Here is a 23,019-nt window from a genome sequence, read left to right as displayed (position 1 = left end):
GGCAGGACTTGGAAGACCCTGTGTGGTACTGGGGATGGAAATAAAATCGACTGGTCATGAGCAAGGCAAACATCATACCTAGTGGGGCCAGATAGCATGAAGGTAGAGCGTTTGCCTTACATCCAGAAGGACAGTAGTTTGAATCCCGACTTCCCATATGGTCCTCTGTGACTGCCAGGGATGATTTCTGAGTGCAGAACCAGGAGTAATCCCTGAGTGCTGCCGGGTGTGATCCAAAAACCAAACCAAATCAACTAACAAACAAACAAAAAAAAACCCACCCCATCATACCTACTGTGTTATCGTTCCTGCTCTGAAATTTTTTTCTTCTTGTTCTCAGGGAGAAGTACTGATATCAAGTTCTGCTTAATATCTGCTAAGGCCAGAGGCCTATCTGAAATTCACTCACAGCACTTGTTATGAATCTCATCTGCTTTAATGGAAACTATTAAGGACAGCCTCTGATTTTTCTTATAAACTCAACATTTATATTTTTCCGACACAAGTGATTCTAAAACTTTTCATTTTTATTAATTCATTTATTTTATTTATTGTGATTTACAATGCTGTTGATAACAAGTTTGGACATTTAATGTTCTAACTCTAAACTCTACCAAGTGTTAAATGTCCTTCCACCAATGTCTCAAGGTTCCCTCCCTCACCCTACCTCATCTTTTTAGCAAACTCATTTTATTTATTTATTTTTGTCCCATCCAGAAGTCTGAAGGGATTATTCTTGCTCTGCACTCGAGAATCACTCCTGGTGAGTTTCCAGGGTCTAGGGATCAAATCTGAGTCAACTGCATGTACAGCAAGGACTTTACCTGCTGTACTAGATCTCCATTTTCCAGAAAGTTCATGTAAAAATGTCATTATAATTTAAGGCACATGTTTACACTAGTGTTGACTCCTGGTTTTTGTTTGGGGGCCATATCCAGAGGTGCTCAGGGATGACTCCTGGCTCTGTGCTCAGGAATCACTCCTGATGGGGCTTAGGCACCCATATGGGGCGCTGAAGATCAAACCTGGGAAGGCCAGTTCAAGGCAAACTCCCTACCTGCTATATTATTGTTTTGGTCCCATGACTCGTAGTTTGGATGTGCATAGCTTCCTTTCCTCTATACCATGGAAATCTTCAGTATCTTTGCCCTAACATTATTGTCTGTCTGTGTCCTTATTATTCCCTACATTTCTTGGCATTCTCAAATTTTGGCAGTGTCAAAGTTTAACATCTTGGGGGCTGGAGAGAGAGCATGGAGGTAAGGCGGTTTTGCCTTTCATGCAGAAGGACGGTGGTTCGAATCCCGGCATCCCATATGGTCCCCCATGCCCGCCAGGGGCGATTTCTGAGCATAGAGCCAGGAGTAACCCCTGAGCACTGCCAAGTGTGACCCCACCCCCAAATGAAAAGTTTAACATCTCTATTTTCAATGAGTAAATGAAGATTTACTTGTGAGATAATTCACTCTTTTTGTTTTTGTTTTTGTTTTTGTTTTTGGGTCACACCCGGCGGTGCTCAGGGGTTACTCCTGGCTGTCTGCTCAGAAATAGCTCCTGGCAGGCACGGGGGACCATATGAGACACTGGGATTCGAACCAACTATCTTTGGTCCTGGATTGGCTGCTTGCAAGGCAAACACCGCTGTGCTATCTCTCTGGGCCCGATAATTCATTCTTATTGACGATTTTTACTTTGTCTTCAAACATGACAGTCAATAGTTTATAGGCTTGGCTTCTTGTAATAGCACCACTGAAAACACAATTTTGTCCAAGATTCCTTTTGGGTGGGGTAGGGGTGCTGGGTCACACCCTAAGGTATGGCAGACTACTCCTGCCTCTGCTCAGGAGTGATCCCCTAGCAGAGCCTTGGGCCCATACATGGTGCAGGGATTTCCGATTGGGTTGTCTTTCTTACCCTCTGTACAGCTTCTATAACCCTTGCTACAAAATTTTTAAAATCCAAATAACATCAAATTAGAAACACTGGAGCAGTAAACCAGGAGAATTTTAAAACTTTGGAAACATCTGAAATCTGCTGAAACAATCCAATTTACTAATGAGCTCACCCTCCCTTTTCCTAGCCTCCATTTGAGTTTGATTCTGTTTTTTTTTTTTTTATTTGTTTGTTTGTTTGCTTGTTTTTTGGTTTTTGGGTCACACCTGGCAGTGCTCAGGGGTTACTCCTGGCTCTACATTCAGAAATCGCTCCTGGCAGATGTGGGGGACCATATGGGATGCCGGGATTTTAATCACCATCCTTCTGCATGCAAGGCAAACGCTCTACCTCCATGCTATCTCTCCGGCCCTTGATTCTGGATCTTAACTCAATAGCTCAGAAAAATAGTGTGCAAAGAGAGGAAATGTTTTTTGTTTTGTATTTTTGCCTGCTTGTTTGTTTTTTAGAAGAAATGCTTTACTTGGACATCAGAACACAATTTTCTGCTCTCTCACGTTACTCTTCTTTTAGATACACACTTTAACTGTGGCCAAAATCAATAGTTGTTACTAATAAATGAATATAAATGAATAATCTGTGATTTCCCCCTGCATCTCAGAAAAGAGATATGGTGTGGGGAGGAGGGAGATCTGGGAAATTGGTGGTGGGAATGTTGCACTGGTGAAGGGGGGTGTTCTTTACATGACTGTAATCATACAACTATAATCATGTTTGTAATCACGGTGTTTAAATAAAGATAATTATAAAAAATAAAAAAATTAAAAAAAAAGAAAAGAGATATGGATAGATTTTGGATCCAGACTGCTGGATGCTAGCAAATGTTTCTTGTCTGATACATTTCCCTGTAGTTATAAATTTCATGGAGAAGCGATTCCCAATCCCGCCCACCAGAAACTAACTACAGAGAGAGTAGAAAAATCAGTTTAGACTTGGAACAGTCTCTACCATGTTGCTTTTCTTTTTTCTTTTCCCTTTTTAGTAATGGTTCCATTGTTTTCTATTCACACAATTAAAATAGCTACATTTCATGAACTATGCAAGGTAAAGATGATGTTGCCAAAATTGTATTCAAGGTTTTTTTTTTTTTTTTGTCTCACCCGGCAGCACTCGGGTTACTCCTGGCAGGCTCGGGGAACCATATGGGATGCTGGGATTCGAACCACCATCCTTCTGCATGCAAAGCAAACTCACTACCTTCATGCTATCTCTCTAGCTCTCAAATTTTTTATTTTTTTGCTTTTTGGCCACACCCTGTGACGTTCAGGGGTCTCCTGGCTATGTGCTCAGACATCGCTCCTGGCTCGGGGGACCATATGGGATGCCGGGGGATTGAACCAATGTCCGTCCTAGATCTGCCCCCTGTAAGGCAAACATCCTACCACTGTGGTATAGCTCTGGATCAGTATTCAAAGTTTTAAAATAACTATTTAATAATAACATGCTTACAATGGCTCAAAGTTGCAAGTGACAGAAAGGGGTTCTGGAAAATGTAAAATGGACCTTGCTGTAGTTCTATAATCCTAAACTTATTTCTATGTGACAAATAACCAACCTTTTAAGATTTCACTTACTTCATGAGTTTACTTTTAAGGAGATGAATGGAATTTTGGAATAAAAAATCTTAGTGACAATGTACCTAAGATGGGGTGGACAAATGAAAAGAAACACCTGTACTTAAAAAAATTTTTCACTTAAAATTAGTTGAAAACTACACTTAAACATTAAGAGTGCCATTCTGAAGGAAAGGCTTTTTTCTTTTTATCAGAGACACAGTATTTTTTTTTTTTAGTTTTTTGGGCCACACCCATTTGATGCTCAGGGGTTACTCCTGGCTTAGTGCTCAGAAATTGCCCCTGTTTTGGGGGACACCGGGGGATTGAACAGCGGTCCTTCGTTGGCTAGCACTTGCAAGGCAGACACCTTACTTCTAGTGCCACCTCGCTGGCCCCAGACACGGTATTTTTTAAGTGGCGCAAGTTTTAAACATCTTTATATGCTTCAAAATACTGTTGGCAATGTTGTTTATTTCAATACTGTATTATGAAGTACTATTAAAGAAACTCTTGTTTTTTGCACTGGCTTCCTTGTGATTGCAGTGCTGGTGCATTGTGATCATGGGGCCATGAGTACAGCCCTTGAGCTACCCTGTTTTGTTGAAATGCCCTGGCATGGGTGACAAGCATCTGTGAGCAGGTTAGCTCAGGCTTACACATCTGAGGAATCACTCTAATCAGGGTTACTAAGATGCTCTTTGATTCCCTCAGAAGTCCTTCTTCCTTGGCTCCTTTGGAATTCGGGGGACCCAGGCACTTGGTACTTAAGCCATTCTTGATAAGCCAAGGTTATGTGTGCTCATTCCCATGTCTCTGGCCCACCAACTTTTCTTCCTCCAGAGATGATATATCCTAGTCATCCTCCTCTACATCTGTACACTTAGTCTTCCTTCAGTTCTTTCCTGATGAACATCTCAGCGATGCCACTTCCACTAACCGGCTTGTTCAAATTTTTGTGATTTGATGGTATATTTTCTATGCTTTCAGTTTGTATTTTAATGGAGGCTCCTGTGGGCTTGAGGGAAATATCCTCAACTTCACTCCCCTCGGTCCAATCTGTGTCACTCCTCACCTAGTTCTTTCCAAAGTGGACACTAGGGGCATTGGTGGGCTGTACTACCAACTCCACTGGGGACACATAAACCTGGATCAAGCTGGTCCTTCTTGGAGCTGAAGGGAGACATTGTCAAGGTTTCCACCTTTCTGGGGTACGACCTTCTGCGCTTGTCTTCTTAGGAACTTTTGGAACAGCTGTCCGCTCACTGAATGCGGGTCTCTGTCTGATCAGGGGTCTGTTCTTGGTGACCAGTGTGCTGCCTTGGATATCTCTCTTGTGGACAGGGTCTCCATCTGGGAGACACTGTATTTTCATCCCATATATCACTCACAAGTCCCCATTTCCTTTCAGAAGACAGGGAAGCTCACGCCTCAATTTTGCAGCTGATATGATGTTTCAGGAAATCTCAAATTTGCTGGATGTTGGGGATCTGTCTTTCTCACTTCAATCTTGCTGTGTCCATGGCCTTCAGCACTCTGTTCATGTGATAAGTTGGAACGCTGCATGTGCTTGCATTAATCCCCAAGGTTTTCAGCTTCTCCACTAAGCTCTGCTCCAACACTTTTCTGATTTCTTTGTTGAGGTGGGGTTGCTTGTCAGAGTTTTCCTTAAATGTATTTTATTGTGATTTCTTTTTTTATTATGATTTCATTTCTGTTTATTTTCCCTTCCTTTTTCTTCTTCTTCTGAAAGTTCTTCTATTGGCTCCAGAATGTACGATGAGAATGTCTGCTTGTGTGTCACGTTAACGTCCAAGAGTTAACGTCCAAGAATTCAGCATTAGAATATCAACTGTAGGGGACAAAGAGATTGCACAGCAGTAGGTAGGTAGGGTGTTGACCTTGCATTGACGATGGTTCGAATCCCAGCATCTTATATGATCCCTTGAGCCTGCCAGGAGCGACTTGAGTGCAGAGCCAGGAGTAAACCTCTGAGTGCCACCGGGTGTGACCCCAAAACAAAAAACAAAACCAAAAGAGAATATCATTGGTCAGAAATCCAGAAGTCCAACTTGCATATCAAGTCCAACATTGGCACGTTGAAGGATGCGCAGGAGTTTAAGGAGGAGCGTCCCCCATAACCCCAGGCCTTCCAGAATGTCATGCAGCTTTTGGATAGTCAGGAAAGCAAGTGAACAGTCTGGGTCCAAGTTCTCCTTCAGGAACACAAGGAGAAGGGTCAGCTCCTGCCAAAGTTAGAGAAGCTGCTCCAGGGGCTCCATGATCGACGAACGTCAGCAACGTTTTCTACAAGAAGAGGATGGAAGGCCTGGGGGCAGCGGCTGCAGGATCAGAACAAGCTGATGGTCAAGGCAGCGGCATCAGATTAAAGAGTTTGCCAGGAAACCCTCCAACAGAGGCAGGCAGTGAATTCAAAGTGACTTCTTGAAGCTGGCATCCTTTTGAATCGAAATCAACGGCCTCTGCTCTACCTATGGCTGCCCCAGCCCCACAAGACTCTGGACATTAAGCCCGGTCCGACAATGCCGCGGGTTACGTTTCTACCCGTGCTCTTGGAGAAAAGGACCGGAAGTGCCCGCAGGGAGGCGGGAACTACGTCCTCGTCCGGCTCTCTCATTGGCTGGAAACTCTCATTGGCGTTGCAACCTCGAAAAAGTTCCCCCATGTCCTACTTCCGCCCAGCTGCATTTGCAGAGGTGGACGGTTGATTTAACCCGAACCTCCTTTTTTTGGTTCTCAGCGGCTCAGGAGATGCCGGGCGGAGGCCGCTGCCCCGAATGTGGCTCCGCTGAGCTCGTGGAAGACTCCCACTATTCGCAGAACCAGCTGGTGTGCTCCGATTGCGGCTGCGTGGTCACCGAGGGGGTCCTCACCACGACTTTCACCGACGAGGGCAACCTCCGAGGTATCTTGAGGGGGCCTGGCCCGGGCCCTGGAGACAGGCAGGCGAGGCGGGGGTGGTGCATGCAGGGAAGTGGAGGTGGAGGAAGAAGCTCAAGGTCTTTCTTGGGGTGCTTGGGGGAGAGCACAGCTGGAGGTGCTCCGGAGACCAGATCTGTGCACATCTGGTGGATGTGGACCTTCCTTCCACCAGGCTGGCCTGGCTGCCTGCAAGGACAGGGCCTTCCTCCCTGCTGCGTTTCATCTTGTTTTAGTCTTCCTCTGGTTTCAAGGAAGAGAGGGCGAAAGAAAAGGGGCGTTAAGGAAGCAAGAGGCGGGAGGTGGCTTAGGACGGTCATTCGTCTTTTCCCAACAGGGAGGCATTTGCACCCTAAGCACCGAAGCAGCAAAATCAAGACAGAAGCAATGGTCTACGTATTTTAACTAGTCTATGGTGAAAGGAATATGGATTTGCTCGATAAGAGCATACTGTTTGAGAGAGAGCAAAATAATATATTTTTCTTTTCTTTTTCTTTCTTTCTTTTCTTTTCTTTCTTTTTCTTTTTTTTTGGGGGGGGTCACACCCGGCGACCCTCAGGGGTTACTCCTGACTCTGCACTCAAATCGCTCCTAGCAGGCTCAGAGGACCATATGGGATGCCGGGATTCGAACTACCTTCCGTCCTGGTTCAGCTGCATGCAAGACAAACACTCTACCGCTGTGCTCTCTTTTGGGCCCCCAAATAATTATTTTTCTTTGTTTCTGAGTCGCGTACCACTGCTACGCCCAGAACTTTTAGCGGGGAATATTACTTTGGATGGGGAGCACACCCGGAGGTGCTCAGGGGTTACTCCTGGCTCTGCACTCAGGAATCACTCCTGGAGATGCTCGAGGATTGCATCTGGGTAGGCCGCGTTGTACTTTATCCGCTGTACTGTAGCACGTCCCTTCCCCCCTTCGTTTCTAAGTCCTGGACCATTGCAACCTCAGAATTTTCAGCTAGAAAAATTACTTTTACTGGCTATACAAGAGGAACATCTGGAACCCTTGTTGTTCCCTTGCTTTCCTTTCTGAATCTGCCTCAGTTTCTGTATTTGATTCTGCTTCTGTGAAACAGCTTTAATAAAGTATGCTTTCTTTAGTAATAGGAGAGGTGTGGTGAATAAAGGCTAAACAAGGTATTTGTCTTACAGAAATAACATATTCCCGAAGCACAGGGGAACATGAGCAAGTTAGTCGCAGCCAACAAAAAGGTGAGATTCAACCTTTTATGAGATGGTAATCTTAAGAAAATTCAAGTGATTGGACCCCTATGCATATTTCTCCTGCTTTTGTCATTACTGTGTTAGGTAGAAAGAAGAGAATAGTAATAAAAAATAAAGGAGGGGACTACCCTTTTCTAACCCCAGCAACAGCAGTAAGTACAAACTTAGAAATAAAAGGTGGAGATGTCTCAAAATGGTGGCATTAAGTTTGTATTTACTTTGGGGTATCTTTGCGGTAATATCCTTGGAACCCCAATGAAATTTTGACTTCATTTGGACTGAATCAAACCAGCAGCCTCTGAAGTGGGTGGGGAATGGGGAGTGGCCAGCCCTTCGGCATATAAGACCCATGAAATTGTGTGATTTGTCCCTCGTATGTGACTGGACAGGTATGCTTCTCATTGGCTTCTTGTGGTCAGGTGTCCTGTATTAAATGAGATGGGAATGATGTTAGAGCTATCCCAATGGCCCATAGCAAAAAAAAAAAAAAAGTTTCCCATCTCTGCTCTAAAAGATCATGAATTGAAAAGTGTTCTCCCACTGCACTTCCTTTGTGTCTTTAGAATGTCTTCATCAGGTTTCACAAACATTAAAAAATGCATTGTTTGTGCATGTGGGACTAGAGGCAAGTCAAAGTTGCCAGAAGATAAACAATAGTTTCCTTTGATTTCTGATTCTTGCTGTGGGTTTTCCTAGGTCTCCGCCGAGTAAGAGACCTCTGTCGAGTTCTGCACTTGCCATCCACATTTGAAGACACAGCAGTCGCCTACTACCAACAGGCATACCAGCACCCTGGCATCCGCACTGCCAGGCTGCAAAAGAAGGAGGTGTTGGTGGGATGCTGTGTGTTAGTCACCTGCCGGCAGCATAACTGGCCCCTCACAATGGGAACCATTTGCACTCTCTTGTATGCAGATTTGGATGTGTTTTCTGGCACATACATGCAGATAGTGAAGCTTTTGGGACTGGATGTGCCATCTCTGTGCTTGGCAGAACTGGTGAAGACCTACTGTAGCAGGTATTTTCTTAGGAGTTGACACTGGGGTGGATCCTTAGTCTTAAATCCTTTTACCTTTGACTTTTTTTATTTTATTTTACCGAAGTCTTTCTAAAAGGGTAGAAAAGAGAAAAAAACCTTATGCTCTTTTCCCTCTGCCTACTATGATAAGATTAATTCCATTTTACATTTATAGAGTACTGTGTGATTTCCAAATCCTGTTTCCTCATAGGACCTGGTGAGGTTGAGAAAGTAGGCAACCATCCTTGGAGCCTGCTCCAAGTTCCACTTGGAGCATAGTTCCACTATCCGTGGGTAACCTGTGTGGTGGTGTGCAGCAGCTGTGCCTACACACCATCTTGTGAGAATGGAGTTGAAAAAATACTAGTAAGGATGGACTTGAAGTTAGAATTAGAAGTTCAGGGCCGGAGAGATAGCATGGAGGTAAAGCATTTACTTTCCATGTAGAAGGTTGGTGGTTTGAATCCCGGCATCCCATATGGTCCCCTGAGCCTGCCAGGAGTGATTTCTGAGCATAGAGCCAGGAGTAACCCCTGAGCGCTGCCGGATGTGACCCAAAAACCAAAAAAAAAAAAAAAAAGTCCATCCCTACCTCCTCTTACAAGTAGCTGGAATCCTTTATATCAGACAAAGATAGTAGAAAGCTTGGGCTTGGAGAGACAGAGGCTAAAACAACCTTGCATATACTGGCCCTGATTAGATCCTTGCCATCACATAGTTTCTGAAGCACTGCCAGGAGCAATTTCTTTCTTTCTTTCTTTCTTTCTTTCTTTCTTTCTTTCTTTCTTTCTTTCTTTCTTTCTTTCTTTCTTTCTTTCTTTCTTTCTTTCTTTCTTTCTTTCTTTCTTCCTTCTTTCTTCTTCTTCTTCTTCTCTTCCTTTCCTTCCTTCCTTCCTTCCTTCCTTCCTTCCTTCCTCTCCTCCTCCTCCTCCTCCTCCCTCCCTCCTCCCTCCCTCCCTCCCTCCCTCCCTCCCTCCCTCCCTCCCTCCCTCCCTTCCCTTCCCTTCCCTTCCCTTCCCTTCCCTTCCCTTCCCTTCCCTTCTCTTTCTTTCTTTCTTTCTTTTTTTTTTTGGTTTTTGGGCCACATCCAGTGACGCTCAGGGCTTACTCCTGGCTATGCACTCAGAAATCGCTCCTGGCTTGGGTGACCTTATGGGTCGCTTGGGGGGGGGGGTGTTGAATCACAGTCCATCCCAGGCTAGCATGCACAAGGCTTACACCTTGCGCCACTGCTTCAGCCCCAGGAACAATTTCTTGAGCACAAAACCAAGAATCAACCCTGAACAAAGATTGGTGTGGTTCCAAAACAGACAAAAGTAGAGAGCAAACGCTATTTGTATAACTCAGTAGCCTTGGCTTTGTTATGTTAAGGGGTTATTTTGGTCCATGCCCAGTGGTGCTTGGAAACCATACAGTGCCAGAAATTGAACCAGTGTGGGCCATGTGCAAGGCTCCTTAACCCCTAGTGCTATTTCTCTAGCTCCTAATCTTGTGATTTTTGTTTGTTTGGACTATATCCAGCCATGTTCAAGGGTTAGTCTGGCTTTGTGCTCAATGATTACTCCTGGCAATGCTTAGGGATGCTGGGAATGAAACCCAGGATTGACAGCATGCAAGAAAAACACCTTAGCCTTGTACTACCTCTATTGCCCTTCCCTAATCTTTGGTTTTGAAGTTTATTTCCTAGCTGAATGATTTTAGACAAGTTTTTTTTTTCACTATGACTACATTTAACAGTACGAAGATTATCATAGAACATGTGTAAACCACTCAGAATGATGCCTAATAGGTCTGGAGGGTTGGGTGCTCAAGAAATGTGTGTTCCCCTCTGTTTTCCCCACCCTTCACTCCCCAAGTGGAGGACTCACTCCATGTTCTTTTAGCACTTGTGTAAATTGATGAGATTCCTTTTCCCTGGAAGACAGACTAGCTTTTCCACGTGAAGTGTCCCATTCTTCCTCACTGTGGAAGAGCAGCCTCCAACCTCATTTTGGTTTGTTTCAGCTTCAAACTGTTCCAGGCCTCTCCGTCAGTGCCAGCCAAATATGTGGAAGACAAAGAGAAGGTGCTATCGAGAACACAGCAGTTGGTGGAGCTGGCAGATAAGGCATGGCTGGTGACTGGGCGGCGTCCCTTGCCCATCATCACTGCTGCCACTTTCCTGGCTTGGCAGTCATTACGGCCATCGGATCGTCTGTCATGCTCCCTTGCTCGATTTTGCAAATTGGCCAACGTGGACCTGCCCTACCCTGCTTCTTTCCGTCTGCAGGAGCTGGTGGCTGTGCTACTACAGATGGCAGGGCAGCTGGCCTGGTTGCAGGTTCTGAAACTCAACAAACGGACTGTGGTCAAGCACATTGGTGACCTCCTCCAACACCGCCACACTCTCATCCACAAGGCTTTTCGGGATGGAATGTCTGAGTTGGAGGCCCTGGACAAAACTGCAGAAGGGCAGAAACCCGAGGGGGCGGAGACTAGTCCCTCTGTTTTACAAGGGGGACATCAGCCAGCTGGTCCCACCGTGCTTCTCCCACCCTGCATGTTGAAGCCTTCCAAGAGGACCTGCCCTGCACCCCCCACCTCCACAGTTACTGGAGAGGAGAACATTTCTGATAGTGAAATTGAGCAGTATTTGCGCACTCCTCAGGAAGTGAGGGACTTTCAGAAAGCCCAAGCTGCTAAACTGGGTGTCACCAGTGTTCCCAACGCTCCCTGAGGCACCTTCCCCTCCCCAAGTCTGCACATGGTTCAGGCAATGGCCTGTCATGTCCTGGATTAAAGTGTAAATATGCCCCTTTGGTACTGTCCTGTTTCAGGAGCTAGGCTGGCTTTGTAGTGCCTCAGGCTGTAGTTTCCAGAGTAGAAACCAGTGGGGGAGGGAGGGAAGGAAGGAGGGAGGGAGGGAAGGAGGGAGGGAGGGGGAGAGGGAGAGGGGGGGGGGAGAGAGAGAGAGAGAGAGAGAGAGAGAGAGAGAGAGAGAGAGAGAGAGAGAGAGAGAGAGAGAGAGAGAGAGAGAGAATGTACACACGGATGGGTTGGAGAGCGACTTGTCCCTTGGTGCCAGAAAGCCACTTGCATAGATTCATAAGCTCTGGGATAGCTTTCCTCTGCTAGTGTTGGCCGTGTTGGGCTCTGCTGGTTTGAATTGGACACGCTGTTGTAAGCCTGGTGCCTCCCTGCTGGTGTGGAGCTGCAGGCATTCCCACCAGTATCAGCTCTCAGAGCAGCAGGAACTGGGCAGCCCTTGGCCTCTGTCCTTTCATGCACATGACGTGTGGGGGTGGTTGGGTGGTCATGAAATCCCCTACCTCAAAAAAAGGACTATGGGTGTACCAAGGCTCTAGCTCAAAGGGCTTTGCAAAATTTTAATATATTAAAACAAGAGGCATCTGCTAGAAAACATTCTATTGTATAAAACCCGAGCCTTTCAAAACATGTTTTCTTTGGCACTTTCATCCCCACCCTCCCCTTACCCCAGCATATTGCAAAAAGCTCTCCAGTGCTAAGGCATCGGCAGGGTATGTAAACAGCAGCCAGCATATGTGGAAGAATAACACAAAGCTTTTTTTTTTCTTTCTGTCTAATATTGTCTGTGCAGCAAGCATAAATAATAGGATCTGTCTCAAGGGGTGTGTGTTTTCTCCCCTAGTTGATGTCTTTCACCTTAGTGATTAAACTAGGGGGATACGTGGGGTACCTGGCCCAAGCCTTGCTTTTCCCTGTCCCTTCCAAGGCTCAAGGTTCCCTCCACTTTGACCTGGTCCTGTAGTGAAAAGCTGGTGATTGCTTTATAGGTTGGTGTTTAAGAGGCCTGAAGTCAGGGTCCCAGGTGAACTGGGGATGGCGGGGAGGCCCTGCCCAGGGCCTTAGCTGATTTGGTTTGGGCTAGGCACCTAGACAGGAAGCTACTTGGCTGTTTTAGAGGTGTCACCCCACCGTGGCTCTGGCAGAGGAGCCTGGTGAGGCCGCGCTTCCAAACTGCCTCAGAGGCAGGGTACAGGGAAGTGTTTGTCCTTAGCCCTTCGGTGGTGGAGGACCGGTTTGGATGCATGGTCTGGAAGTTGAGCTGGAAGTGAAGTGCTTCCTGAGCATTGTTTGCCAACCTAGCGTCGCCCCCAAATGGAAGCATTGCTCTCTCCTTCCCTGCCATCCACTCAGGGAAGGCGTGACAAGCCGGCGGTGGAGGTGTGGGCCCTGGCTTTGTCCTGAAGAGCCTGGGAGCCTGGCCCTTTCTCGATGCTTAGAGTGCATGCCACTGGGGACGGGGGAGGGACACGGGGACACACTGGCGTGTCATTCCGAAAGCCCTGCCCCCTGCACGCACTAGTTCCTCTCCAGCTGCCTTCTCTTGCACAGGCCATTTGCAAAGCAGCACCCTGTGCCATGCCAACCCCACTGCCCTCCATCCCCTCTCCTGCTCCCTCCCACTGGGAAGGGGAGGCCCAGGGTCCTGGGCCTACGGGCGCAGCTGCGTTGGTGGGGGGGGGGGCAGCCGCAGAGTACCGAAGGTGGGGCCGGGCTGCCCTGTGTGCTTGCACCCCGAGCTCGACGACAGTCACCAGGCCTTTGCCTGCCCCAGAGCACCTGCCAGCGCCTGCGGCCACCTCCAGCCTCTGCCGTGCCATGCAAAGAGGCGGCGTGGGGCCCCAGAACGGACGTGGGGCCCGGACGTGGGGCCCGGACGGTGAGCCCCGGGCCGTGGCCCCTGGCCCCTAGACGGTGGTCTCGCTTTTCCAGAGGCCAGTGCGCATGCAGGCGTCCTCGTGCTGGACGCCCTGGGCGGCGCCGTTGAGGCCGGCCGCGTGCAGCGGGTAGGAGCGGCGCTGGCTCTCCGGGTCCGGCTCGGCGGGGCCTCCCTGCAGGGGGTCGCGGCTGGCGCAGCGGCGCTGGGTGGGCACGGCGCTGGTGTCGCTGCCCTCGGAGAGCGGAACTGGGGGCTCGCCGTCGGGGGGGACCCCGGCCCCAGGGCTGTGCCGGCTGCTGCCCGCGTGGCTGTGGCTGTGGCTGTAGCTGTCACACGCGCTGTGCTGCGCGCTGCCGCTCTCGCTGGACAGCAGCTCGGGCCTCGGACCCGGCGCCTTGGGCCGGCCCTTGCCCGCGGCCTCCCCTGCAGAGGCAGCGGCAGCCGCGCGGTGCCCCTTGGCCCGACTCTTGTGCCCTCGGCGCCCCCCGGGGTGCAGGTTGTTGCACGGGTGGCGCCGGGCGCCCGGGAGCTCCGGCTCCCCGTCCCCGCGCGCCTCGCACCCCTGACTCCGCGCCAGCTGCAAGTTGGTGAGCTTGCAGGCGGCCAGGGGCGCGTGGCCGCCGGGGGAGGCCTTGGTGGAGGGGGCGGCCTCTCCGACCCCGGGGGGGGCCGTCCTCCAGGGCCGGGGGCGCCGCCCGGGCCGGGACCCGGGCCGCCGCGGGGCTGCAGGTGCGCCACGACGCGCGCACGTCCCGGCGCCGGGCGCAGTGGTGGGTGAAGACGAAGAGCCCCAGGGCCGAGGCCGCCGCGCCGTACAGGCAGCTGCACACCGCGCGGGGCAGCCAGCGCTGCGACACGGCCAGCGCCCCGCAGGCCCACATGGCCAGGTACAAGAAGTGAGTGGCCACCAGCGCCCCCAGCTGCACCCCGGGCGAGTAGAGGCTGTCCCCGTCTTCGGGGTGCCCGGAGCTGCCCAGGGCTAGCAGGGAGCCCGAGTCACTCAGCAAGGGGCCGTGGCTCCTGAGTCTGCCCGAGCCCCGCGCCTCCAGCCCCGGCTCCAGGGACCCCCGGCCGGGACCCCCCTTGGGGTTCTGGGACAGAGGACCCCGTAAGCGGAGCCCAGCGCAGAGGAAGTAGATCCAGGTGATGAGCAGGATCAAGGCCACCGGGACGTAGAAGGCGCCCAGGCTGGGTCTCCACACCAGCCAGCAGCTGCGGGGCAAAGGGGAAGGAAGGGGGGTACAGGGTGGCGGGTGAGGGGGGGCCTGCCCGAGTGGCACCCGAGTGGGGCAGAGGGGAGGCATGCAAGGCCGGGGTTGGGGGCTCGGGCTCACTAGGGGCTATGGTCCCGGTAGTTGTGGATGTTGACCGCAGCTGTGATGCCGCAGATAATGAGCGGGATCCCTCCTGCCATCAGATAGAACCTGGAGAAGAAATGGGTTTGAGGGTAGGAAAGGAGAACTTGGAGCCTCCGACCTATCTATCGTCTTTCCAAAACCTTTAGTACTTTATTCTCTCTCCTCTCCCAGACCCCTACGGGGCAGCTTTGCTGGGTCTCCCAAGGGACTCTCCAGAGTGGTAGAGGCCAGAACTGCTCTCTCTCATCCTGAGCAGGACCGAGCCATGGATCCCTGCCTTGTGCCCCATGGAGTGCCCCGCCCCAATCTGGTTCTGTCTGAAAAGCTCTAATATGCCCAAGGGCCTTTAAATCTCCTCCTGCCACCCCCATTCCACTGAGAGCAGAAACTCCCTCTCCCCCATGCACAGAACCCAATGCTAGAAGCGTGTACCTGAGCATGGGGCGGGGGGCAGGTGGGGCCGAGTCCCCTTCTTGAGGAGGGGGCGCCCTCCAGGTGAGCTCCTTGTGGAGGACACGGGCCTTCACACCCATCCAGAGCAGTGTAGACAGTGAGGAATAGTGCAGGGTGATACCCACCTGTGAGACCAAGACAGGACATTTTGGGCCGCACTGTAGCCACTGTCACAGACTCACAGTGTCCCGTCCCCCCCCCCCCCCGCCCCCGTGTTCCTGCCAAGGTTCTTCCTACTGTTCCATTACATTCTCCACTCAATCCAGGGCATTCCCTGCCTTTAGCCATTCCTACTACCCCATTGATTTCTAGTTCACTCCATTTCTCTCCCTGCAGGTCCCAACTCTCCACATCCAAGCCCCATCTTTCTTCCAGTTTGTCTGCTCCAAGTTCCTGATCTCATGTCTCCTGTCCCCTGCAAAGGTGGGCACAGAATCAGGGAGCCGAGGCCTAGGAACAAGAAACCTCCTTTTCCTTATTTCTTTTTGTTTATTTTGGAGCCAATACCCGGTGATACTCAGAGATTACTGCTGGCAGTGCTCAGGGGCTCCTGTGTGGTGCTGGGGATCAAAGCAAGGTTGGTCCATGCAAGACAAGTGCCTCATCCTGATTTTCTCTCCTCTCTCTCCTCCCTCCCTCCCTCCCTCCTTCCCTCCCTCCCTCCCTCCCTCCCTCCCTCTCTCCTTCCTCCAATCCTCTCTCTCTCTCTCTCTCTCTCTCTCTCTCTCTCTCTCTCTCTCTCTCTCTCTCTCCCCCCTTCTTCTTCCCATCCCCCCCTCCTTCCCCTCCCTTCTCTTTTTCTCTTGTTTGTCTGTCATGAACCTCCTTTTTCTTCCTGGGCATCTCCTAATTTGAGCTGTCCCCCTCTTGGTTGCCCCCCTCCCCTTCTGCTTACTGCCTGGCAGACCATCCGGTAGTTGGTGAGAGTGATGCCTCCGGCGAAGACTGCAGAGGTCATGGCCATGTGGAAGCACAGGTTCAGCAGCATGTGCCAGCCCTTCCGGGACACATGAATCGAACTATTCCAGAAACATTGGAATGAATGACCTGTGCAAGGTCAGGCCTCTGGGGCTCAAGGTCACTGGGGGAGCCAAAGGGGAAAGGCACTTCATCCTGCAAGTGTGTCTTCTAGCCCCTAAATATTCTGGGGTTGGGGTGAGGTGGAAGGGATTGGGCTGTGCCAGGTCTTTTTCCTGGCTCTGTTCAGGGAATCATTCCTGGTGGGGTCCAGGAGACTGTATGTGCTGCCAGGGATCAAATTGGTGTTGGCCACATCCAAGGCCGCCTTATTCATTTATGATCTCTCCATCTCCCAGTCCCAGAATCTTGAAATGACATACTGGGAAAGACCCTGTGAAAGTCACTGAGTGCTGAGCGCACCCCTGGCCTTTCCACCAGGCCTCCCCTCCTGCCAGGAGCACCCACCTGTGGTTGAGGATGTAGGTGATGATGGTGGAGAAGAGGCAAAGAAGGAGCAGGGCGGTGCAAGGGTATACCACGGGGTGCAGCCCTGCCCCAGAGCTCCCTACCTCCCTGGGGAAGGCACTCAGCTCCTGGCAAAAATAGGACAGAGGAAGTGAGGATCAGGAAGTCCCAGGATCTTGGAGTCTCAGCCAGTTCCCAACCCATATCCTTCTCCCCAAACCCTGGGAGCCTGGATCTAATTTACTCAGTTGCTTGATTCCAGCCTGCCCTTTAGAAAGCTGCTCTTCAATAGCACTTGCATTGAATGCATTGCTGCCCCTGGTTCAATTCCTGACCCCCGTGGAGTCTTCCGAGAGGCCCCCCCTCCAGGAGTGCTACTGGAGCACAAAGCCAGGAGTAAGCACTGAGCTCTGCCAGGTTGGCCCCAAGTCCCATACAGACAAATAGAAAGCTGCTCTTAGAAGTTTTGAGGATCTTCTGTCTGCCTCTTTGGGGGCTATTCTGATCCCCAGCATAAAAATCAAGTCAAAGAGAGGTGAAGGTTGTCTCTGATCAGCTACATACCTACTCTGAGTCTGGCAAAGCGGGTGTGAAGTGGGAGGATGGGGGAAGGAGAACCAGAAAAGGGAGAGTGAGGAGGGAGGCTAGAACTCAGGAAACGCCACCACATGTTTTGTATTTTCACTTAAAATAATCTGGCTTTCAGAGAGCAGAGGCTGTGAAGACCAGGCCAGGTCATCCAGACCCAGCTCTCAACGTGTGGCTACAGGCAGGACCTCTCTGTCTATTTGTGTTTGGGGATGGAGGGGGCCATACGAAGCTAGAGGAACCTTGGCTCTCACATGCCAAGCATGCACCCCAACCCCTTGGTCCCGCAGCCTACCCTGTATCTTGAAAACATGCAAGTGGGAGAAAAGATGGTATGAGGGAGATTTCTGTGTATTTGGTGCCACACCCACCCAATGGTGCTCAGGGTTTCTCCTACTCAGGAATCACCCCTGGAAGTGCTCAGTGTTCTGGCTCTGGGGATTGAGCCAGGGTCAAGCCCGTGCAAAGCAATCACCTGACTTAATCCCTGGACTATTTCTTTGGTTCTTTCTCTCCTTCTGTGGCCCCTAACCATCAGAGTGTCCCCCCAAAACCACAATTCTTTCCCTGTCCCTTTCTGCCTCCTGCTCCCACTAGGGCTCACCATGAGCACAGCCAAGTTGCCCAAGTGCTGGCAGTGCAGGGAACTGGCATTGGGCTGGCTGGAGCGAAGCTGGCAGCCTTCGGAGCTCCAGCCCCCAGGACCCCCGGGACCTTCCTGGCTCCACCAAGCAGCCACAGGATCAGCCCCCTCAGCCCAGTGCCGCAGAGAAACAGCTACTGGCTCGGTCAGGTTGCCCACGCCGCAGCCACCTGTGGGAAAGAAGGAAAGGGCGCTTACAGCCAAGACAGCAGGGTGGCAGGCTTTGTGGGACTCAGCAGTAGCTGGGTCGTGGCTGGGCAGGCCAGATCAGGCCGGGACATTGTGGGGTCAAGTGGGTGGCTATGTAGGCCTGCCTCCAAGGGGAAGATACAAAGGAAGTCCAAAGACAAGCAGTGGGAGTCACAGACTATGTGCCAAGTGAGAGGTGGCAAGGTGCCCCAAAGGGAGAATTCAGGAGCTGGGAGCTCAGGAAGCAGAGCCTGTGTCTGCCCAACATTCCACTCCTCCAGGGCACCTGCTGTTTCCAGTATCCAGGGTCCTAGGACCCCCATCTCATCGGGTACCGGGGCAAGAGTAGGGAAAGATGAAGGGACTCAGGGCAGGCACAGGAAGATCTCATGAAGTTCCTTACTTGTTCCTGCAAAGATGACTGGGGTGGCCACCCCCCGCCTCTTGCCAGGCCCCGCAGCACCAGGTCGGGAGGTGTTGCTGTGGCTGCGGAAAAGGCGGCCGTTTCGGAAGACGAGAAGTTGCAAGGTACAGTCTGGGGGCTCTGGGGGAGCCAGGGCAGCTGGGAGAGACGAGAACAGACTGGGCGGCAGCTGGATTGAGGCCAGGGCCACGCTGTTCTGGGGAGACACAGGAGTTCCTTAGGGACACCCCAAATCTAGGATTCTGAGGTTCCCCAATTCCTCCTCCCATCTGCCCTTCTTCCTGCCATCCCCTCATTCTACCAGGTACCTCAGCACCTCCCCTCTCACTGATCCTGCACCCCCAATCCCATCCCAGGGCCCACCTTGATGTGAAAGGATGACAGGGAAATGTTAGGCCTCCCAGTGGTGCAGCGGAAGCGGAGCTGCTGATCGCTTGTTGGCTCTGGCTCGGGGGATAGATGCTGCCCCGGACCTGCAGGCCGCGCAGCTGGGGCCTCCCTCCGCTGGAAGGCCGTGCAGGTCAGGCCCACGTAGCTGTGGGGTTTGATGAGGTAGGCCTCCAGCGCCACGTTCCTCGAGTTCTAGGGGCAGGGTACTGTGAGGGGGGCAGCCTCTCCTGCTCCTCACTGCCCAAACAAGGCCTAGTGTGTTGATATCTGCCTGCCCTGGAGTCTCACCCTAGTGGCCACATCACCTTCTCTTTCCCCCCAAATCCTCCTTCATTTCCTTTGTCCTCCAGCACAAAGCTCATCTCTTTTTTTCTTTTGGTTTTTGGGTCACGCCTGGCAGCGCTCATGGGTTACTCCTGGCTCTATGCTCAGAAATCGCTCCTGGCTGGCTCAGGGGTCCATATGGGATGCTGGGATTTGAACCACTGTCCTTCTGCATGCAAGGCAAACGCCCTCCCTCTATGCTATCTCTCTGGCCCCCAAAGCTCATCTCTTAACATTGACTAGTTCTAAGCTGGAAGGCCAGGCCCTAAGTCCCTTAAAGTGCCTCGAGAACTCTACCCCAGCACCCAGGCCTTATCTATTCTTGGGTCACAGAAGTCCTTGCATCCCTCATTTCCTGCCACCAGATCTTCCCACTAGGCCTTTTCTCCCCATCCCTTTGCTGCCCATTGGACTCACCCGTCCTTGTATGAACTCCCAGTGTCACCTGCCCCCAGCCCAACACTGCCCTTGACAACTCAGATCTGATCCCACACACTTGGTGGCTCCACTGTGCTCTGAATCCTTGCTAGCTAGGCACCTACATATGTGCCAGAGAGAAGCGTTTGCTTACTGGGTAGCAAGGGGATCCTGGTCAACTGGAACCACCCGACCAGGGCTAAGCACCACCCATACCCCCATTCACACCGGGAGTTCCTCCCGGCTGCCTCATCTTACCACAGAGATGTGCTGGGCATGAGGGCTCAGGGCAGCCGCTGCGATGCGCTCCAGTGCGCCCACGATACCGCTACAGGCTTTGTCCTCACGCTGGGCCAGCCACAGTAGGTGCTCGTCCACCAGCATCAGGTTACTGGCCATGTCCACCATCACCTCCACCAGCTATGGGTGCGGGGAGCCACTGAGGGTGGGAGGGGGCTGGGAGCCCGGGGCTGAGGCACGAGAGGCTGGAGCAAATAGGGTTGGGATGGGGGTGATTTCCCAGGGTAGTTTCTAAGAGGCCCCAGTAAAATCTTACCTCTTTGATCTGGTCAACATAACCCAGAAATTTCCAGATCATCTGAGCCACATAGACAACATCCATCATATCGGAGAAGCTGGCAGCCTCGGCCGTGTACACTCGCAGCTGGTGGGCTAGGGTCAGTGCATTGGAGGCATTGATGGGCATCTGTGTGGGGAGGAAAGAGGCCCTTCCATCTTGTCCTATTCCTCCAGACTTACCCCTCAGGTGCCTCCTCCTCTGTGCTGATGCTCAAGCCCATGTAGCCCGCAGGACGGGTGTCTATGAACCTAATCCGGACCAGATGTGCCTCTGCCAGTAAACTCAAGCATGACTCAGGGCTGCCCGGGAACATAGGACCACCACCTCCTGCTCTCTGCAGTTTCACCTGTATATCTTGGGGGAAAAGATGCTTGGGGACAACTCACACTTTTCTACTCCTGAATCTCCTGACAGTCAAATTATTAGAAGAGCTAAAGCCCCCACGAAGTGAGGGTGGAAGACGGTCACTATGTCCCACCATGCATAGTCTAGCAAGGGCCTGACTGGGGTTCCCTGGGGTGAGGGCTTCTGCACAGCCAGTTCTGAAGGTTAGGGGCATCGGGGCCCCTCCAGGCGTGTGGTCTCACCAGCACAAAGGTGTAGAGCACGCGGGTGATGTCATTGGTGTACAGACAGTGTGAGTAGTCGCCTGGCTCCCAGCGGCCAGCTCGGTCACAGCGGCGAGAGGCCCGGGTCCCTGGGGCGCCCCCACTCAAGGGCACAGAGGTGAAGGGGTACTGGAGGCAGGACTGGTAGGCTGTGATGCCAGCCAGGGTACGCGGCCACCTGAGAGTGAAGCAGGAAGCTGCAGAGGCTCCTTCAGAGCTGTGACACAAGAGACAGAAGGGACCCGGGGAAAGAACCCCAGAGGGGTTCAAGGGGTCCCTCAACTTCTTCTGATTGGATAGTGCTGTACTGGTGCTCATTGCCTCACTCTTCTCAACTGTACAATGGGGAGAACCCCTGCCCTGACATCCTGAGTGGGCTTTACTTTAGGGAAGAGTTTTGTCGGGCACTAGTGAAGGAAGCACGTGAAAGCCTTTGAGTTCTGAGCAGCATATTTCAGATGGTGAGTTAAAGAAAATAAGAGGCTTCTCGCCAACAGCAGACTTTGGAGGCGGATGAGACAGGAGGGGGTCACCTGGGTCCCCTGCAGCCTCAGAGGTAGCATGGACACAGGGCAGGGAGTGGGCAGCGGAGCTGTGCCAACCTGAAGTCGCCGCGGTTGTTGGCCACGCGCTCGGCAGGGCAGTAGGAGGCAGAGGTCTCCAGCACCACGATTTCCACCTTTCTGCTGGCGTTGCCCTGGACCGTGGACACGGAGCACTCCCATTCGCCCGAGGCCCACACACCGATGTGAGACAGGGTCAGCTCACTGCAGGCGGGCGCGGAGGGCAGGCTTGGGAGGCGCTCTGTTGGGGCACCCTCCGTACCAACCCCTGGCTCCTCCTGGGCACCCCACCTGGGCCTCCAGGAGACCAGTTGCAGATTCTTTTTTCATCCTTTTTTGGCTGACACCCCCAATGAGACTCAGGGATTATTCCCTTTGGTGTTTCATGGTGTCGGGTTCCAGGAATCACCCGGCCACCAAAGAAAACTTGGTTCTGTTCTATTTGGACCATATCTGGTGGTTACTCTTGTCTGGGTGCTCATGAGACAGACCAGGAACTGTCAGGGCTTTTTTTTTTTTTTTTTTTTTTATGAAATGCTTCACGAATTTGCGTGTCATCCTTGAGCAGGGGCTATGCTAATCTTCTCTGTTTTGTTCCAATTTTAGTATATGTGCTGCCAAAGTGAGCGCTCTGTCAGGGCTTTAACCTGGGTCTCCCTCCCATATACAAAGCATACTCAGCCCTTTGAGCTATCTCCACCAACCCAGACATTTAGTGTCTGGGCCTTAGTGCTGACTTTTCATGAAAACACACACACACACACACACACACACACACACACACACACACACACACACACACACACACACACGTTCTCTCTTTTTCTCTCCAGATAGCACACGTGTAGGATCATGCCTGCTTTCAGATCTTTCAGGGAAGGGGAGGCGGGTGAAGTTATGGCCGTCACCCCACCCAAGGTCTGTACCTGGTGATGAAGGTACAGTCATGGATGAGGCTCTCGGCTAGCAGGATGCCTGCCTGTTCATCACCCTCCACCGGCACCCGGTTGTGGTACCAGCGGATGTGGGTGTCATTGCCCAGATAGCTGGCAGAGCACTGGAAGGGCAGTCGGTCCCCCTGGAACACCACTTGGCGCAGGGATGGGATGAGGTGGTGCGTGTGCAACTCTAGGGCACCCTCTGTGGGACGAGGCAGAGGGATGATGAGGCCCTGAAGCACAGGGAGGATCAGTAGGACCAGGCCTGGTGCCTCCGCCTCTGTGGGGGGCTGGGAGCCAGGAAGGAAAAGGGGGGGAGCTCCAGAGAGCAGAGCAGGGGGACGGGGAGGGTTGAACAAACACAAGTGCCCTTCCCACGGCCCACCCGGCTCCCCCAGGGACGGGGTAAGAGAAAAACATGAATGAAGTAGCAGCAGAGCAAGGGCGGCCTGCAGTGGACCCTGGGGAAGAGCGAGCCCTGGAGAAGATACTGCCCCTTCCATGACCGGCAGAGGGAGGGGAGAAAGCTGTGGGGCACTCAAGTGCAGGGCAGGCGGTGCTCACCACAGCGGAGCTGAGCCTCCCGGAGGCCTCCCAGAGCCTGGGCACGCAGGCTAGCAGGATAGGCACAGTGTGTGCGCTCCGACAGCTGCAGGGAGCGGTTCCGGGCCCAGGGCAGTAGCCATTGCAAGCGGCAGTCACATGTCAGGAACTCGGTGCCCAGGTCCCTGGGGGAGGGTAGTGC

General features: G+C 52.0%; 3 protein-coding genes and 1 non-coding gene across 4 annotated transcripts in view; 1 reads left to right on the top strand and 3 right to left on the bottom strand.

Moving 5' to 3' along the window:
• Positions 1–23,019, bottom strand: part of PLPBP (pyridoxal phosphate binding protein) — a 261,670-nt gene that overhangs the window by 168,284 nt on the left and 70,367 nt on the right. The window lies entirely within an intron of this gene.
• On the top strand, positions 6,216–11,487 carry BRF2 (BRF2 RNA polymerase III transcription initiation factor subunit). The gene is made up of 4 exons (XM_049771869.1): positions 6,216–6,432; positions 7,601–7,660; positions 8,369–8,690; positions 10,695–11,487. The coding sequence occupies exons 1-4, from the start codon at positions 6,279–6,281 to the stop codon at positions 11,404–11,406; spliced, it is 1,248 nt and encodes a 415-aa protein (XP_049627826.1). The 5' UTR covers positions 6,216–6,278; the 3' UTR covers positions 11,407–11,487.
• The window catches only part of ADGRA2 (adhesion G protein-coupled receptor A2), a 39,598-nt gene continuing 29,914 nt past the window's right edge, over positions 13,336–23,019 (bottom strand). Inside the window, 15 exon segments of the mRNA XM_049771799.1 lie at positions 13,336–14,041; positions 14,043–14,586; positions 14,709–14,798; positions 15,165–15,310; positions 16,081–16,204; positions 16,611–16,738; positions 17,803–18,011; positions 18,434–18,650; positions 18,818–19,036; positions 19,844–20,005; positions 20,142–20,291; positions 20,753–20,951; positions 21,376–21,540; positions 22,263–22,476; positions 22,839–23,002. Coding sequence (XP_049627756.1) covers positions 13,403–14,041; positions 14,043–14,586; positions 14,709–14,798; positions 15,165–15,310; positions 16,081–16,204; positions 16,611–16,738; positions 17,803–18,011; positions 18,434–18,650; positions 18,818–19,036; positions 19,844–20,005; positions 20,142–20,291; positions 20,753–20,951; positions 21,376–21,540; positions 22,263–22,476; positions 22,839–23,002 — 3,370 coding nt within the window. The 3' untranslated portion in view covers positions 13,336–13,402.
• On the bottom strand, positions 21,860–21,966 carry LOC126007385 (U6 spliceosomal RNA). Its single transcript, XR_007494961.1, has one exon. It is a non-coding gene; the product is annotated as a U6 spliceosomal RNA (small nuclear RNA).

This window comes from Suncus etruscus, chromosome 4 (assembly GCF_024139225.1).
Source record: "Suncus etruscus isolate mSunEtr1 chromosome 4, mSunEtr1.pri.cur, whole genome shotgun sequence".
Lineage (NCBI taxonomy): Eukaryota > Metazoa > Chordata > Mammalia > Eulipotyphla > Soricidae > Suncus > Suncus etruscus.
Note: the sequence above shows the minus strand (reverse complement) of the source record. Positions and strands in the feature narration are given on the sequence as shown.

Coding starts and splice junctions, on each gene's coding strand:
- BRF2 (XM_049771869.1), top strand. CDS start 6,279: ATGCCGGGCGGAGGCCGCTGCCCCGAATGTGGCTCCGCTGAGCTCGTG. Junction 6,433..7,600: donor CGACGAGGGCAACCTCCGAG/GTATCTTGAGGG, acceptor TTTGTCTTACAG/AAATAACATATTCCCGAAGC. Junction 7,661..8,368: donor TAGTCGCAGCCAACAAAAAG/GTGAGATTCAAC, acceptor GGGTTTTCCTAG/GTCTCCGCCGAGTAAGAGAC.